The 17353-nt window shown below is 51.6% G+C and overlaps 1 protein-coding gene across 2 annotated transcripts in view; it reads right to left on the bottom strand.

Moving 5' to 3' along the window:
- The window catches only part of LOC133352676 (polypeptide N-acetylgalactosaminyltransferase 16-like), a 63955-nt gene that overhangs the window by 14397 nt on the left and 32205 nt on the right, over nucleotides 1-17353 (bottom strand). For both annotated transcript variants that reach the window (XM_061568471.1, XM_061568473.1), the window contains 9 exons: nucleotides 14452-14606; nucleotides 13173-13271; nucleotides 10581-10648; nucleotides 8129-8194; nucleotides 7273-7394; nucleotides 5583-5670; nucleotides 3028-3112; nucleotides 2033-2136; nucleotides 659-785 (listed from right to left, as the gene is read on the bottom strand). In XM_061568471.1, coding sequence (XP_061424455.1) covers nucleotides 659-785; nucleotides 2033-2136; nucleotides 3028-3112; nucleotides 5583-5670; nucleotides 7273-7394; nucleotides 8129-8194; nucleotides 10581-10648; nucleotides 13173-13271; nucleotides 14452-14606 — 914 coding nt within the window. The remainder of the gene's footprint in view (nucleotides 1-658; nucleotides 786-2032; nucleotides 2137-3027; nucleotides 3113-5582; nucleotides 5671-7272; nucleotides 7395-8128; nucleotides 8195-10580; nucleotides 10649-13172; nucleotides 13272-14451; nucleotides 14607-17353) is intronic.

The raw sequence follows: 17353 nt of genomic DNA, 5'->3' as shown, positions 1-17353 counted from the left end.
CGTTTCGCCACCACGGTGCCGCATACCCAAGCACACAAATCAAGCAACAGGAGGATGAGCAACGATGCGCCAGGTTGACGCTGCTGCGAAGAACGATCTCCAGCACAGGGCGGCGACGAGAAACGGCAGCCGTGAAGCTGGCACGAGATTTGGACACAGGCGGAGAGAGCTCATTTGCCTCCATCATCTCTACAAGAATATTGAAGGAAACTAAAGCTGCACAATATTTCACGGTAATTAATTGTGCAAAGTGATGTGGGCATACATCGGGTGACTATTGGAACGGAGGTGGAAGCGTGACATCGTGGGGAAGTAGTTCAATCGATGGCACGGGAATTAAATCTGGAATGGAAGAGGGTGGCAGGAATCAACCAGCAGCGGGGTGAGGAAATTCCAAGCTGTGGGGGCAGCAGTGCAGAAGCCTGCATAGCGTTGCCTTCAAAGCGCCGGATCGCAGTCGCGCACCACCGCCGCTACTGCCACCCAGGGTTTTAGCAAGAGGCCTAGTCGAGCGACTCCAGAAGCAGCTCTGTCCGCGTTTGGAGGTGGTGGGGAATCGAACCCTTCGCTTCGCGAGTTGAACGAGGGGCTCGGGTAGGCGAGCGCCCCGAGAGGGAGGCGCCAGGCTACGTGGCCGCCCGCCCGCCCGTCCGCTCACTTGATGTAGGTGTTGGCGTTGCCCTCGGGGAACGTGTAGGGGTGGCGCTTGCGGAAGACGTGGCCCACGCGGCTGCACGGGATGATCTCCAGCGACCCGCCGCACTGCCACACGCGGAAGGAGATCTCTGCGCGCGGTGAAGATACACGCGCGCACGGCGCGGTGTCGTGACACGCCGTTAGCATTTTTGGATTAGGCCACTGGAATGGTCCGGGGCCATATCTTTCTCGTGAAAACCCTCCCGATATTGACAGTCGTCGCCACTTCCTGGTCTCCAGCTCAAGACGCTTGACGCAGTTCCAAGCAAAACGTCCCATCCATTTGCCATGTTTGGATGTGGGAATTGTTCTACAATTTATCGGTGAGCTGTACCAAATATAATGACAAATGTCTGTGCACGTGATTATTTAATTTGTTTGGCTGTACTGCTTGGAGGAGGGTTTTTAGCCTAACCCAAAAATCTATTGCGTATCAAATACACAAAGACCCCCCCTGTAAAGCCTTAACAGACTGTTAGGGTAAGTAAAGGCCGGCACAGCACACGAGGGGGTGGGTGGTCAGCACCCGTGACCGGCAGTCTTTGTCTCCCCAATGTTGATGTTTTACACATCGCACCAGGTACTCTGTTCAGGCTGAGTGGAACTGATGGGAAGCCATAGACCTGTTCACATATTCGTCACCGGTGTTGGCCAGTGAGCGGGAATCGAATCTCTGGTCGCCGGGTTCGTAGCGCGGCGCCCTGACCGCTGATCCACACACATGTGAGAGATGTGTGCACGCACACAAAGGCAAAGGTCCCCCGTAAAGTGTCAAGCAGACTGTTGGGGAAAGTGCTGTTAGCGAGCACCTATGAAGGTCGGCATGGCACACGAGGGGGTGGGTGGTCAGCACCACGCCCGGCCGTCTTTGTCTCCCCAGTGGCGATGTTTTTTACACACTGCACCAGGTACTCATTTGAGGCTGAGTCGACCTAGGGAAGGTCCAGGACCAGTTAAAATAATCATTATTGGTATTGGCCGTGAGCAGGAATTGAACTCGGGTCACCCGGTTTGTAGCGCAGTGCACTAATCACCGCACTATCGCACACGCACACACATGTACACGTACGCATGGACAGACAGCCACAAACATAAACACGTAGATTCACATACACATTCGCAACACACACGGGGGATTAACTTCTCCCCAGATATTATCTGGGTCTGTGGTAGACTGGAGCACGTGGCACAGGACTGGTAGCTACAACCAGAGTGACGGGTGTACATACGGCTGAAACGAAGGCCTGCATTCCCAGGTGCCCGCAAGCGCACGCACGTACGCACGCCTGGATACACCTACACACACTTGTACGTGCGTCTGTGCGTGAATCCCTACCCAGGTTCTCTCCACCCCAGATGTCCATGGCTGTGTCGTATTTTCCCAGCTCCTCGAACCAGGAGCGGTGGATGGCGAACAACCCCCCGGCAATCACAGGCGTCCTGAGACACACGCGCGCAGACGCATGACACAATGACAACATACTCTTTGGTTCTTTCGGTAAAGTCACGTGGGTAGAAAATACAATACATTAAATCACGACGTTTCGATTGCAACACAAGCAATCATCATCAGGTGGGAAAACCACAGCAAGAACATTTTTTTCTGAAGATGCTGTAAGAGGTTATATAAAAATAAATTTTCTTGGTGTGGTTTTCCCACCTGATGATGATTGCTTGTGTTGCAATCAAAACGTCGTGATTTTATTTTCTACCTACGTGACTACCGAAAGAACCAAAGAGTATGGATCCCTGCAGTCACGAAAACTTCAAATCTACAATAACAACAGCCATTGGGACACAACAATAATAATCGCCGTTCGCCACTAAGTGGTGGCGATGTCACCACGGCGCTTGCTAGGTGCTCTTTGACACAGACAAAGACGCACACAACAACAACAACCACTAACCGACATGTACAAAGACAAAGATCCCCAGTATAGCTTTTAACAGGCTGTCGGTGTAAGTGCTGTTAGCGAGCACCCATTCAGGCCGGCATGGCACTCGAGGGGGTGGTGTGGCCAGCGCCTGGCCTGGCCACTTTTCTCTCTCCAGGGCTGACATTTGCACACCTCACCATGCGCTTAATTAAGACTGAGTCGACCTAGGGGAGCCCCAGGACCGGTATCAAATATGCATCGGTAATATTGGTCATGAGTGGGAACTGAACTCGGGTCGCCAGGTTCGTAGTGCGGGGCGATAACCACTACACCGATCCGTGTACGCGCACACACACGCGTGCACATTGGTGTGGACATGTGTGCACGTGTATGTGAAAACGCACATGAACACGTATGTGCACACACATGTGCATACACACGGACACACACGGACCGTATAGGCTGTGTTGGGTCCTCCCTCTTGGCAGACTGCTCTGGAGAAAGGTGCTCCCATTTAAAGTGCAGGCTCCAGTCGAACCCTAAACACGCGAAGCGGACACAAACATAGCAACACACAATCATTATTCTGGTAGGAACCACCTGGTTCCACCAGCCCACAGGGGATTATTGTGTCCGTCCGTCCGTCGTGCATCCAAAAATGGGTGGAGAGGGTAGGGTGGGGAGGGGCTGGGTGGGGAGGGTGGGGAGGGGCTGGGTGGGGAGGGGAGGGTGGCGAGGGGCTGGGTGGGGAGCGTGGGGCTGGGTGGGGGGTGGGAGGGGTGGGGCTGGGTGGGGAGGGGCTGGTCACCCCGTGGTGCCCTTATAAAACTCAACGTTTAACCTACTCACGCCGGCTTGTGCCCGCCCTCACAGTCAGGCATATTTGCGGAATACACCACGTCGCTGTTGACCCTGGCCATTGACCGAGCAACCCAACGTTCCTACCAGCTCCCTCCGCAGGAATGTGTTTCTGTATTACACGGTTTCGTGTTGAACTAGGCACCATATCTAACAGAGAGGGTCCTTGCTCATAGGCATCTGGTGGTTCAACCCAAGCCTTCCTCTGCCGATGAGACAATGAAAGTCAAAATCGGTCCAGATTTTGCGTTTGTTGAACCAATGCGACTGAAATCATTCACACTCCCAGAGGACGATGATCTTTGAAAATAATATTTCCTTGTTTGTACGTAGGGGGGCAGATATTTGAAGGTGGTGCATTGTCTGCTTGTTTATACACATTTTTGTTTTTATTACTGAGACGTTGACCATCGTGGTGAAGTATGGTCAAACAGCACCCCCCCCCCCCACCCCCCGCACCTTCTCCCACAATGATGACAAACTTAAACTCCGGCCGCAAATCCCAATAAACTCTGGATCCACCAGCCATGGGGTTAGCTGGTTAGATGAGAATCAGGGGGATTCGAGTATTTCCCGCACCTCCGTATCAGCACGGTTGGGGACGTAGGGTGCGAAAGAAGTTCAACGTACATACACCACGGCAGCTCAGTTACCGTTTATATTTTGCGTTTATCGCAAACAAATCCTCCGCTCTGCGCATGAGTCAGTGTGCATTGCGAGGGTACAGAACGTAGTTCAACCCACGAATGTTGTTATGCTGCAGTCTGACGATGTCGCTGTGTTGCCCTTGAGTTAGCTGCAGGACTCTCCATCAGAAGTTGCCCTTCGAGTTGTCTTGTGGTTGTTGTTGTTGTTTGACTTGCATCCCACTGGGATTTTTGCACACAGCGTTGGTGTACGGTGTTTTTTCTGCAATATTTTGCTGTCTCTTCCTGGATTTTCTGTTTGCACTTAGTCACATATTCACTTTAATATGTTTTCTTGTTCATGTTTTTGTTTTTTGTTTGTTGCGGTTGCACCCGATTCAAGAGCCGAATGGCTCACAGGGCTCTATACCTAGTAAATGAACTTGAACTTGATTCAGCAGCTGCTTTGCCATTCGAACGTGCGGTGGTGACACCACGAGTCATTATCTTTTGATGCCACCGTCCGCCAAGAAACGATTCCGGAATGAATAGAGGGACCGTCCGACGAACACGGAGCAGCCAATCATCATCATCATCAGGCTGGGCGCTGCTGTACGGCAACAGACTGTGCAGCTTCTTCGTGTTCAGCCGCTCGTGTAAACGTTCGTCTTCCGACCGCTTCGACATCACGAGAACTTATTTTGACCGCACCACCCCGCAAGATTGTCTGACCGGTTTTGCGAATAGCGGTGAAAATCAATCTTTATTGCAAAATGTTTTGCTTTTTGTTTTGTTCTTCAACGCCACCAATACGAACAGAGCCCCCTCACCACCACCAATACGATCAAACAGAGCCCCCTCACCACCACCAATACCATCAAACAGAGCCCCCTCACCACCACCAATACCATCAAACAGAGCCCCCTCACCACCACCAATACCATCAAACAGAGCCCCCTCACCACCACCAACACGATCAAACAGAGCCCCCTCACCACCACCAATACCATCAAACAGAGCCCCCTCACCACCACCAATACGATCAAACAGAGCCCCCTCACCGCCACCAATACCATCAAACAGAGCCCCCTCACCACCACCAATACCATCAAACAGAGCCCCCTCACCGCCACCAATACCATCAAACAGAGCCCCCTCACCACCACCAATACCATCAAACAGAGCCCCCTCACCACCACCAATACCATCAAACAGAGCTCCCCCACCACCACCAATACGATCAAACAGAGCCCCCCCACCACCACCAATACGATCAAACAGAGCCCCCCCCCACCACCACCAATACGATCAAACAGAGCCCCCTCACCGCCACCAATACCATCAAACAGAGCCCCCCCACCACCACCAATACGATCAAACAGAGCCCCCTCACCGCCACCAATACCATCAAACAGAGCCCCCTCACCACCACCAATACCATCAAACAGAGCCCCCTCACCACCACCAATACGATCAAACAGAGCTCCCCCACCACCACCAATATGAACAAACAGAGCCCCCTCACCGCCGCGCAGGTCAGACGAGGCTGGGACGTAGTTGAAGGTGTCCATGCTGATGACGTCGATGATGGGGCTCACCACCCTGGTGGGTTGCTGGGAACAAGAGGGGGGGGGGTCATAATGGCCGTGTCAGAACACCATACGTTCCACACGTGTCACACACTTGTGTAGATGTCTGTTTGACTTTGCACATGTTTTGAACGTATGTCATTATCAAGATGATCAGTGCATCGCGGCGCTTTCAAATGCACTCCTGCGGCTGTCTGGAATGCTCTTCCCTTCGATATGAGGAAGCTACTGCAGCTAGGCACTTTAAAATCGTCTGGATTGAAAACTCATTTCTTTGGAACTGTCTTTTGTGTTACGTTTGTTGTCCTTCTCCCGCACCGCCGATTAGCACAGTAGGCTGCGTACCTTGCGAAAGAAGTTCAATGTACGTACATAAATGTTTTATACTGGTAGGAACCTCCTGGTTACACCAACCCACAGGGGATTATTGTGTCCGTCCGTCGTGCATCCAAAAATGGGAGGGGTGGGGCTGGGTGGAGCGGGGAGGGTGGGGAGGGGCTGGGTGGGGAGGGTGGGGAGGAGCTGGGTGGGGAGGGAGGGGCTGGGTGGGGAGGGTGGGGCTGGGTGGGGAGGGGCTGGTCACCCCGTGGTGCCCTTATAAAACTCAACGTTTAACCTACTCACGCCGGCTTGTGCCCACCCTCACAGTCGGCCATATTTGCGGAATACACCACGCCGCCGTTGACCCTGCAGGCCGTTGACCGAGCAACCCAACGTTCCTACCAGCTCCCTCCGCAGGAATGTGTTTATGCAATAATGTGGCTAGAAATGTGTGGTGAGTAGCATTGTGGTGAGTGCACTGCGCTACTAACCCAGTGAATCGAGGTCAATTCCAGCTCAAGATCACTAACAGTGGCGAATATTTAAACTGGTCCTAGGCCTCCCCTAGATCAACTAAGCCGTAAATGAGTACCTAATGCGATGTGTAAACATCGGCACTGGGGAGACAAAGGTGGACAGGCATGGTGCTGGCCACCCACCCTGTCGTAGTGCGCCGTGTTGGCCTTCATAGGTGCTCGCTATCAGCACTTGCCCCAACAGTCTGTGAGAGAAGGCTAGAGGAGAAATATTTGACATTGTGTGTGTTGTAATGCGTGTATTACTTCTATTTTATTACACTTGTGTACCCAGTAAAATCCTCGTAACTTTTTCAGACGGGTGCTGTCAAGTGTTGTCAGTATGGGACGATAATTGCAACGTGTAGTCCTAATGGCACGGAGATCACATCTTCTCCATTGCCCATTCCCTTCCTCTTCCCTCCCCTCGCCCCTCCACCCCTTCCTGTCGTGTCCCCTGTAGCCCTTTTGTGACCCCCTGCGTGCCCTCTGTTAACGGTCACTCATGCCTCGGCCCTTGCCCCCTGCCATCTAAATCACTTGTTGTGACCGCTTTTTAAACTAAGGAGCTCCATAAACATAAAGTTAGCTAACTGAGAAGTGTGAGTGTGTGCATACCACATGGGCCTCCTTTGGCAATCGCTAGCAGCTAACAGCGTTTGGCTCAACAGTCTAGGTTTCTATACAGGGGACACGATGTCGGGGAATGTTTTTTGCACTTGAACCGCGCCTCCGATGAGCACGGTTGGCTAGGTAAAGTGCTAAATATGTGCGTGTGATGAATGCCTACTCTGTGGAGGCGCTGCAGGAGAGGCTGCAGCCAGGCCGTGTTGGCCTCGCAGTGGCTGTCGAGAAACGTGAGCACGGGCGCGTGGGCAGCGTCCGCACCTCGCACACGAGACCGGATCAACCCTGTAAGCACAAAGACAAAGATCCCCTGTAACAGCTTGAACAGACTGTTGGGGCAAGTGCTGTTAGCGAGCACCTATGAAGGCCGGCACAGCGCACGAGGAGGTGGGTGGCCAGCACCATGTCCGGCCGCCTTTGTCTCCCTGGTAAAGATCTTTACACACCACACCAGGTACTCATTTGAGGGGAAGCCCAGGACCGATTCAGATAATCGTCACCGGTGTTGGCTGTGAATGGGAATCGAACTCGGGTCGCCGGGTTCATAGCATAGCGCGCTAACCGCTACACTACCGCTCCCCCGTACGCGAACACGCACACACAAATACAAAGATTCCTTCATGGAGCCTTCACCGGCTGTTGGGGCAAAGTGCCGTGAGCGAACAACCGAGGAAGGCCGTGGGGGTGAGTGTGGCCTGCACCACAGCCGTTGTCTCCCCAGCGCTGAGGTTTACATCTGCGCTCATCTGTGCTCCAGGTATTAATTTAAGGTTGAGTCGACCTAGTGGAGGCTGGGAACTGGTTCAGATATTCATCACTCTTGTTGGCCGTGAGCGGAAATCGAACTTGGGCGGTCGGGATCGTAGGGCAGTGTGATAACTGCTGGGCCTCCGATTAGCACGGGTGGCTAAGTACGGTGCACAAGAAGTTCAACATACATACGGGCCATCGCTCCACACACATGCACATTCACGCGCGCACACACGCGCGCACACGCGTGTACACGCGTGTACACGTACCCTCCCTCTGTGAGTTCCGTAGACACACCACCTTGGGCAGCGAACTCAGCAGCTCACAATCCGCGGCTTCCGGTCGGCACGTAGGAAAAGAGACAAACACGGCACACATCCTTCAAATAGGTAGAACGTAGAATAGGTAGACGTAAACGTCGTGGCAATAGCAAGCAGTCGAGAGTGGAGGGTGATCGTCGTGGTGGTGGTATCGAGTGGGTGGTTGTGGTTATCAGAAGATGGTGATAGTAAATGGTGGGACATTACATGGCTTTACATTGCTATCCATTACTTATGTAGCAACATCGTGATTGTCACCGAGTAATGCCGGCTCTAGCGGGGCACGGCGTACGATGCATGGTCATCGCGGACACCCCGTAGGTGGGTGTAGTACCAGCCCTAGAGGGGGCTCGGTGAGCGCTGGGATAGCGCTCAGTGGCACCACGCGTGGCGTGCAGTGCCGACCCCTAAAGGATGGGGTGTGAGAGTGTCAGCCATGGGATGAGGTTACCCCAGGTCATGGCACTCTGGTTGACCCTGGAAGGCACGTGACCAGTAAGATCTACACAGGGGCTCCAGGTGGGGGCTAGGGGTGGTCACGTGTCAGGGTGAGATCCTACGGGAAGGGTCGAGAAACGACACGAGGTTTCTCGCAGGTGGTCGTGGCCAAGAGCGGAGCCAGCCACGACCCGGGGGCATTTAAACGGGGTCCCCACAGGGACCGGGGCTCTGCGTTGCTGTTGTCGTCTGAAGATCTACGATCTACGTCCAAGAAGAAGTCACCAACACGTGGACAAGGACCCCAGCTAGGGTCCTGTCCGTTGTAGCTACTCCCAGTAACCAGTGTGATTAGCCTGGTGGTCCACCACCACAGGTTATCTGGTAAAGGGGCAGTAGCCCCTTTGTGTTAATGTGTTGGTGTTAATAAATATGTGTTGCCTCCAAAGAGTAAGTCTGCGACTCAGTTGAATCCACTACACTTACGTCACACGTGGTGGCTTTTTCCACGAGAGACGATTTAGCGATGTTCTCGTAAGTCTGTCGACGCTGCGACATTGGGCGAGTTTGAGCTCGTTTACGCAAAATGCGACGTCTCGGATGTGATAAGCGGTTGACGAGTAGTAGGTGTACATCATTAGACCTCCTTTGCCAGTACCAAAATATAATAATAGGGTTTTTCCCCTTTTTTCTGGCAACAAAACTTAAACCTTTTTACAAGGAATCATGTGGGCATTAACCACAATACTTGTGGTCAAAATGCAAACAAAAAACACACTCTGATAATATATGCATTGTCCTTGAAACTGATTGGTCCACACCAGAGACAGCCTTGTCTCAATTGGTGCTAGACCAGAGGACGCCAAAAGGCGTACAGCTCAAAGACAATGCTGCACTATCAAAGTAATGAGGGCTCGGGGTGAGCATCTATATCATTAGACCTCCAATTGAGACAAGAAAGCCGTCTCTGGTGTGGACCAATCAGTTTCAAGGACAATGCATATATTATCAGTGTGTTTTTTGTTTGCATTTTGACCACAAGTATTGTGGTTAATGCACACATGATTCCTTGTAAAAAGGTTTCAGTTTTGTTGCCAGAAAAAAGCGGAAACCCCCTATTATTATGAGTAGTAGGTGGTTGACATTGAATTTAATAAAGCTGCATATAGTAATGAAATGGCGTGAGAGGGGCGGGTAACGCATTCCAGAGTTTAGCAGCGTCTATTATCGACTCTCGCCGGAGCCGACAATAAAATGGTGCCTACTTTGTCGCAGGCCCTCCGCCGTCATCCTATATGGAGACTAGCCTTGGCATTGGAATGTGGAATATCCACACTTGGCACAGGGCCACCAGCAGAGACGAGCACTGCCCCGGCACGTGTGTGGAGTAGGGAGACGTGCGGCCCAGTAGCTGGCGGATGGCAGTGGTGGTTGGTGAGAGACGGGGGCCCCGCATGATTGAATGTTTGTATGTTGAACTTCTTTTGCACCATACGTAACCAACCGTGCTAATCGGAGGTGCGGTGAATAGTGAGGGAGTGAGAGTGAAACAATGTGGTGGTGCTGCTGCTTGCGTATTGCACAAAAGACAAAGACCCCCCTGTATAGCCTGAACAGTCTGTTGGGGCAAGTGCTGTTCATGAGCACCTATGAAGGCCGGAACAGCACATGAGGGGTGGGTGGCCAACACAACACCACACCTGGCCGCCTTTGTCTCGCTAGTGGCGATGTTTACACAACGCACCAGGTACTCATTTGAGGCTGAGTCGACCTAGGGCAGGCCCAGGACCGGTTCATATAATCGTCACTGATTTTGGCCATTAGCGGGAATCGAACTTGGGTCACCGGGTTCGTAGTGCAGCGCGCTAACCGCTACACTACCGCTCCGCACCCACACACACACACGCTTACACACATGTGCGCGTGTGTGGGGGGGGGGAGAGGGTGGAGAGGAGTGACTCACGATCGTCACTGAAGTCGTCCACGAGGATGATCTCCTGGATGAGATCGTGCGGCGTGCGTCCCAGAACGCTGGCGACACGGTTGGGGCAAAAAAATCAGAGGCGCGACGTCACTCGGGGACAATGGTTCTTAGGCTGCGATAATCACAATACTTTACATTTGTAAGGTGCATTTCACCCGTGGATCCAATACGCCGTGGATGGAAATCAGGGTCATAAGACGGAGCCAGCAGCATAAATGGCCAGAACTGCATCGGGAAAAAGGCCATTTTCAAGAGGTGAGTTTTCAGGGCATATTTAAAAAGCACTAAATTTCGATTTAAAGCTTTCGTGACTGCAGGGATTCATCTTCTTGGTTCTTTCGGTAAAATCACGTAGAAGGGAAATAATAAAATAATTAAAATACAAAATACAATAAAATAAAAATAAAATAGTATGTTTTATGTTTATTATTTTATTACTTCCCTTCTACGTGACTTTACCGAAAGAACCAAGAAGAAAAAAGCACTAAATATTATGTTTGCCTTCTAATTATCAGACGGCAACGCGTTCCATGGACGCGGAGCTGCACTGGCAAAAGCCTGATCACCCCGGGAGCGGAGCCTTGACCCCCTCGGAGTACTACGAAGGAGATGAGAAGATGTCAAGCTCCTCGCTGGTGGTGTATAGAAGTGTATCAGGTCCTGGAAGTAATGTGGGGGCTAACCCATTGACAGCCTTGTAGGTCAAAAGCAGGACCTTGTAATCAATTCGATATTTGATTGGTAGCCAATCAAAAAATATCGAATCAATATTTAATATCGAATCGATATTTGATTGGCAAATATTGATTCAGAGCTCCGATGCCCAGACCCTACTGGCTTAACACATTCAGCTTCAGTTTCATTTATTAGGTATGGCCCTATGAGCCAATCGGCTCTTGAATCGGGTGCAACCGCAACAAAAAAAAACATGAACAAGAAACTTCTTAAAGTGACTATGCGCAAATAGAAAAATCCTGGAAAAAACAGTAAAAATCTTCCAGAAAAAGCACTATCGATAGGGCTTGCAACGCTCCATCTCCACTGAACCCCCGGCCGTTGTGCTCACGCTTGCGTGCGACGAATTGTGCATCGATTGTTTACATTAAAAAAATAAAAATAATCTATCGTATGCAAATTATACATCCTCCCTGGATGCCACCATGAAATCAGAGTTGTAAGTGATCAAGGATCCTCACGCGCAACTCTCATCGCTCTTGTGCCTTTAGACCGATGGCACACATTAACAAGGATAAACAATGCACATGAGACAGTAAACATAATCGTACATATTGCGCACCTCCGTTTAGCACGGTTGGCCACGTACAGCGCAAAAGAAGTTCAACATACATTCACGTAAATCAAATCATGCCCGCAAATCTTGACAATTCAGGAAATCGTGGGGAGGCAGTGAGCTGCAAAGGGGAAATTGCCTAAGCGCTCAGCATCTCAAAACCACTCCAGCATCACCTGCCGTCTTTAAAGTTCTCCACGGGCTCGCCCCAGCCTACCCGCCCCCCTTTCATCTCTCTGCCCCCCACCCCCCCGTGAAAAGTAACCGAGGCCTTGGTTGACACGACGCGTCAGCGTTCACTCGGTGGGGGAGTGGGTCCGTCTCTCCCGGGCTGCCCTGCACCGTCTGGACTGTTCTCGTTGCAAGGCTGCTGACTCCATCGTTCCCGTTGCTTTAAATTCTCTTCGAAAGAAAAAAAAGTACTCGCGTTCAGAAAGCCATTAGCCTAAAAAATTAACCCGTAAAAACAAAGTTTTTCACTATAAATCCTTTATATGCGTGGCGGCTAGAGTCCTCTCGTCCTCTGGCTTGAGATGGCTGCCACCTATGGGTCAGATGATTGCCTGGCAGCATTAAGCAATTGGTAATTAAATATAATTTATTTTTTCCTAAAAAGTGTAAAATTTTGGAAAAAAATTTTCAAGAAAATAAATTGTCACGCACAACGAGTCTGTGTCCAAAATGTCAGCTCGGTTGGATCACGGGAAGTGGGTTAAAAAACGACCGAAATATTTGCACGGTCGTAAGCGCGCAAGCAAGCAAGCAAGTGAACTTAATATAAAGGATTTAAAAAGTAACCCCACTGGCGTATTCTCTGCTGCTGCTGTCTAAGTAATTGTCTAAGCAACTATAATCTAACGATGACCTGAAATTAGAGATTGGAGCTGACTAAAGTAATATGCTCTCTGTAATGAATTAACATGTTGCCATGGTGGTGAGATGTTAACTACCTCGCCCGCTATATGGGAGGTCGTGGGTTCGATCCCGGCACATGTATATTTGGAGTTTGCATGTTCTCCCCGTGGTCGCGTGAATTTGTATCCAGGCCCTCCGGTTTCCCCCCCACATGTAGAATCAACATGCGTTTATATTTAATGGGCTGCTATAAATGTCCACACGATGACAAGCCACTCTCAGTGCGCTATCATTTGCGATAGCCAGAGATATACAGCTCAGTGGGCCTTACCTGGTAAAGGAAAAATATGTGTTGGTTTATATCGTAGATTAACAAATTGGCTGTGGAGCAACTTGGGAAACTAGGGTGTTTTTTTTTACTTTACCTGCGCAGGGTCCTGAGCAGAGCTGAGCGCGCTTCGTTGTGGAACGTGATGATGATGCTGGTGGCGGGGAGGTCCTGGTCATAGTGGACGGATGAGCATCTACACGTACAAAGACAAAGATCCCCCACGTAGGCTGCACAGATTGGTGGGGCAAGTGCTGTTACGGCAAACGACCGCTGAAGGCCAGTGTGGCGCGCATGGGAGGCGGGTGGGTGGCCAGCATCACACCCTGCCGCCTTTGTCTCCCCAGTGTTGACGTTTACAAACCGCGCCTGGCACCATGCTGTGTAAGGATGAGTCGACCTAGGGGAGGCCCAGCACCGGTTCGGATAATCGCTGCCGATATTAGCCGTAGCTGGGAAAGGAACTCGGTTCACTGGGGTTTGTGCTAATCATTGTGCCAGCACTCCACCGCATGCATAAACATGCTCAAAAACCCACAAGCAGAGATTACATGCAAGTGACATGTGTGTGTGTGTGTTCTATGGTTGTACAGTTATTGTTGCATTGGTGCTGTATGGGGTTGGCAGGAGTCGTGGTGGTGGATTGTTGTTGGTTGTGCTACCTGTAGTCAGTATGTGCTGCGAGCCATTCTATGGCTATAGGTGCAGCACAGTGTTGCACATTATTCTGTAGCAATTGTTGCTCCTGGAAATGGCCTAAATTAGTTGTCGTATTGGTTTGGGTGTTGTATGGGTGTTGATGTTGTATCGTTGTGGCGATTATATGGGTATTGGTGTTGTATGGGTATAGACATGTGGATAATCATGTTCTAAGGTTGCTGTTGTTGTATGGATGTTGTATGGGTTTAAGTGTTGTATGGTTTTGGGTGTTATATGGTTATGGGTGTTCTATGGGTTTGGGTGTTGTATGGGTTTGGGTGTTGTATGGGTATTGGTGTTATATGGGTATAGATGTATGGGTCTGGCTAACAGCACTATATGGTTGCGGTTGTTGTATGCGTGTTGTATGCGTGTTGTATGCGTGCTGTACGCGTGCTGTACGCGTGCTGTATGCGTGCCGTATGCGTGCCGTATGCGTGTTGTATGCATGCTGCATGCGTGCTGTATGCGTGCTATATGCGTGCTGTATGCGTGCTGTATGCGTGCTGAATGCGTGCTGTATGCGTGTTGTATGCGTGCTGTACGCGTGCTGTATGCGTGCCGTATCGGTGTTGTATGCGTGTTGTACGCATGCTGTATGCGTGCTGTATGCGTGTTGTACGCGTGCTGTACACGTGCTGTATGGCTTTGGCTGCAGTTGCTGGTGGGCGTCCTACCGATAGTGGCGTGCGTCTCGCAGCGCGCGGCTGCTGGACAGGCCGTCGCTGGCTCGCTGGTTGAAGGCGAACCTGCGGTAGGGGTCGTCACCCTCCCGCCAGCGCGCCCCGTCCAGGTACGCCTGCTCATCAAAGCCGTCGGCAGCTGGGGGCTCCTGGCATTCACACGCAACAAAGATGCCCCCCCCACCCATAGCTTTAACAGACTCTTTGGGCAAGCATTGCAAGCGAGCGCCTGTGAAGGCCAGCACGGCACACGAAGGTAATGGCAGTGGCTAGCACCGCGCCCGGCCGCCTTTGTCTCTCCAGTGCCGATGTTCACACCGCACCAGGCACTCTGTTTAAGGCCGAGTTGATCTAGGGAGGCACAGGGCCGGTTGAGATATTCTCCACCGTTGGCCAGCCGTGGCCTGGAATCGAACTCAGGTCACCGGGTTTATTGTGCGGTCCGTGTCCCTACGTCGTAGGGGTGTTCATGCATTTGCTCGGTTTTTAAATCCTTTATATTAAGTTCGCTTGCTTGCTTGCGTGCTTGCGTGCTTGCGTGCTTGCTTGCTTACGACCGTGCAAATCTTTCGGTCGTTTTTTAACCCACTTCCCGTGATCCAATCGAGCTGACATTTTGCACACAGACTGCCACGCATATAAAGGATTTATAGTGAAAAACTTTGTTTTTACGGGTTATACTTATTAAATCCTTTATATTAAGTTCACTTGCTTGCTTGCTTAGGACCGTGCAAATCTTTCAGTCGTTTTTTAACCCACTTCCCGTGATCCAATCGAGCTGACATTTTCCACACAGACTCGTTGTGCGTGACAATTAATGTTCGTGAAATTTTTTTCCAAAAATGTTACAATTTTTAGGACAAAAATATTATATTTAATTACCAATTGCTTAATGCTGCCATGCAATCATCTGACCCATAGATGGCAGCCATCTCAAGCCAGAGGACGAGAGGACTCTAGCCGCCACGCATATAAATGATTTATAGTGAAATACTTTGTTTTTACGGGTTAAATTTTTTTTGTTGCAGACCGATGACACCCGCGTGTTGCGTTGTGCCTGCGGATGCAGACGCGCTGCTTTATCCCACGCAACGTTGCCAAAGTGTTCCTCGGGCTCAAGAAAACGTCTCTCTTCCACGTGGCAGGTGAAGCCCATTGATGGACACGAGGAGACCTCGGGCGGCACCCCGAACGACCCTCGCCGACTCGCTAGAAGAGCGCGTGGAGGGCTCTTAGCGGAGTGGGGCCCGCAGCCATCGCCTCGCGGAGGCTCTCCCCCCCACCACCAACACCACAAACACCTCCAGAGTGCCATCGCAACGGAGCGCTGACTCGGCACTCTCACAGGACAAGCTGCCCGCATGCGCGTGTGTGTGTGTGTGTGCACGCGTGTGTGTGTGCGTGTGTGTGTGCACGTGTGTGTGTGTGTGCACGTGTGTGTGTGCACGTGTGTGTGTGTGCACGCGTGTGTGTGCACGTGCTGCGCGTGTTGTGTGCACGTGTGTGTGTGTACGTGGTGTGTGTGCACGTGTGTGCAGCGTTGTGTCGTGGTGCGTGCGTGTGTGTGTGCACGCGTGTGTGTGTGCGTGTGTGTGTGCACGTGTGTGTGTGTACGTGTGTGTGTGTGCAGGCGTGTGTGTGCACGTGCTGCGCGTGTGTGTGTGTGCGTGTGTGTGTGCGCGCGTGAGTGTGCGCGCGCGTGTATGTGTGTGCACACGTGTGTGTGCGCGTGTGTGTGCACACGTGTGTGTATGCACGCGTGTGTGTGCACGTGCTTGCGTGTGTGTACGTGTGGGTGTGTGTGCACGTGTGGGTGTGTGTGCACGTGTGTAGCGGTTAGCGCGCTGCGCTACGAACCGGGCGACTCGGGTTCGATTCCCGCTCACGGCCAACACCCAGTGATGATTATCTGAACAGGTCCTGGGCCTCGCCTAGGTCGGTTCGGCCTAAAATGAGTACCTGGTGCGGTGTGTCAACATCGCCGCTAGGGAGATAAAGGCGGCCGGGCGTGATGTTGGCCACCCACCCCCTCGTGTACCGTACCGGCCTTTATAGATGCTCGCTAACAGCACTTGCCCCTACAGTCTGTTAAGGCTATACGGGGGATCTTTGTCTTTTGTACGCAATGGGGAGCGGTAGTGCAGCGGTTAGCGTTCCGCTGCGAACCCGGCACGGTGCTGGTCACCCACCCCTCGTGTCCCGTGCCGGCCTTTACAGCACTTGCCCCAACAGTCTGCTAAGGCTACACGGGAGATCGTTGTCTTTGCGCGTGTACGTACGTGTGTAATTGCATGCGCGTAAGCGTACGTTTGTATGAATTTTAATAGGTTGTCACTTACATCGGTGCAGGGACGCCGGCAAAGGCTGATGAGCCAGATGCCTTCTATGACCTCTCCCAGGCATTGACTAAAGTGGCCCCTCGAGAGAGAGAGAGGGAGAGAGAGTCATTTAAATTATGCGACTTTAATGTCTGAGTGAGTCACGACACGAGCACTTACGAAGGATGGGAAGGCATGGGCCAGGATGGGCTCAACAATAAGTGGTGAGGGGGTGGCTTCAGTTTTGCACGGTCCACGCATGGGCTTGTCATCAACATCGTTCAATCTACACACCTTGCCAGATCCAAGTCCGAACATCTTGCTGGTCTACGTAGTGGTGGGGCGGCAAATGCGAGGCAATGTCCTTGACGCCAGGTTCTACCGTGGGACGGATCTGGAGCTTGTCATCGGTGAAATCCATTGCTGTCCTCGTGGATACAGACATCCACGTAGGAACGCATTCAAACCCGCAACAGCCAACCTTCAGCGAGATGTTCATTTTATGAGTGAGAATATGATCCTAGATTTGAAGCTTTCGTGACTGCAAGGATTCATACTCTTAGGTTTTTTTCGGTAAA

Source organism: Lethenteron reissneri, chromosome 41, assembly GCF_015708825.2.
Source record: "Lethenteron reissneri isolate LAM-NWPU_2019-01 chromosome 41, ASM1570882v1, whole genome shotgun sequence".
Lineage (NCBI taxonomy): Eukaryota > Metazoa > Chordata > Hyperoartia > Petromyzontiformes > Petromyzontidae > Lethenteron > Lethenteron reissneri.
Note: the sequence above shows the minus strand (reverse complement) of the source record. Positions and strands in the feature narration are given on the sequence as shown.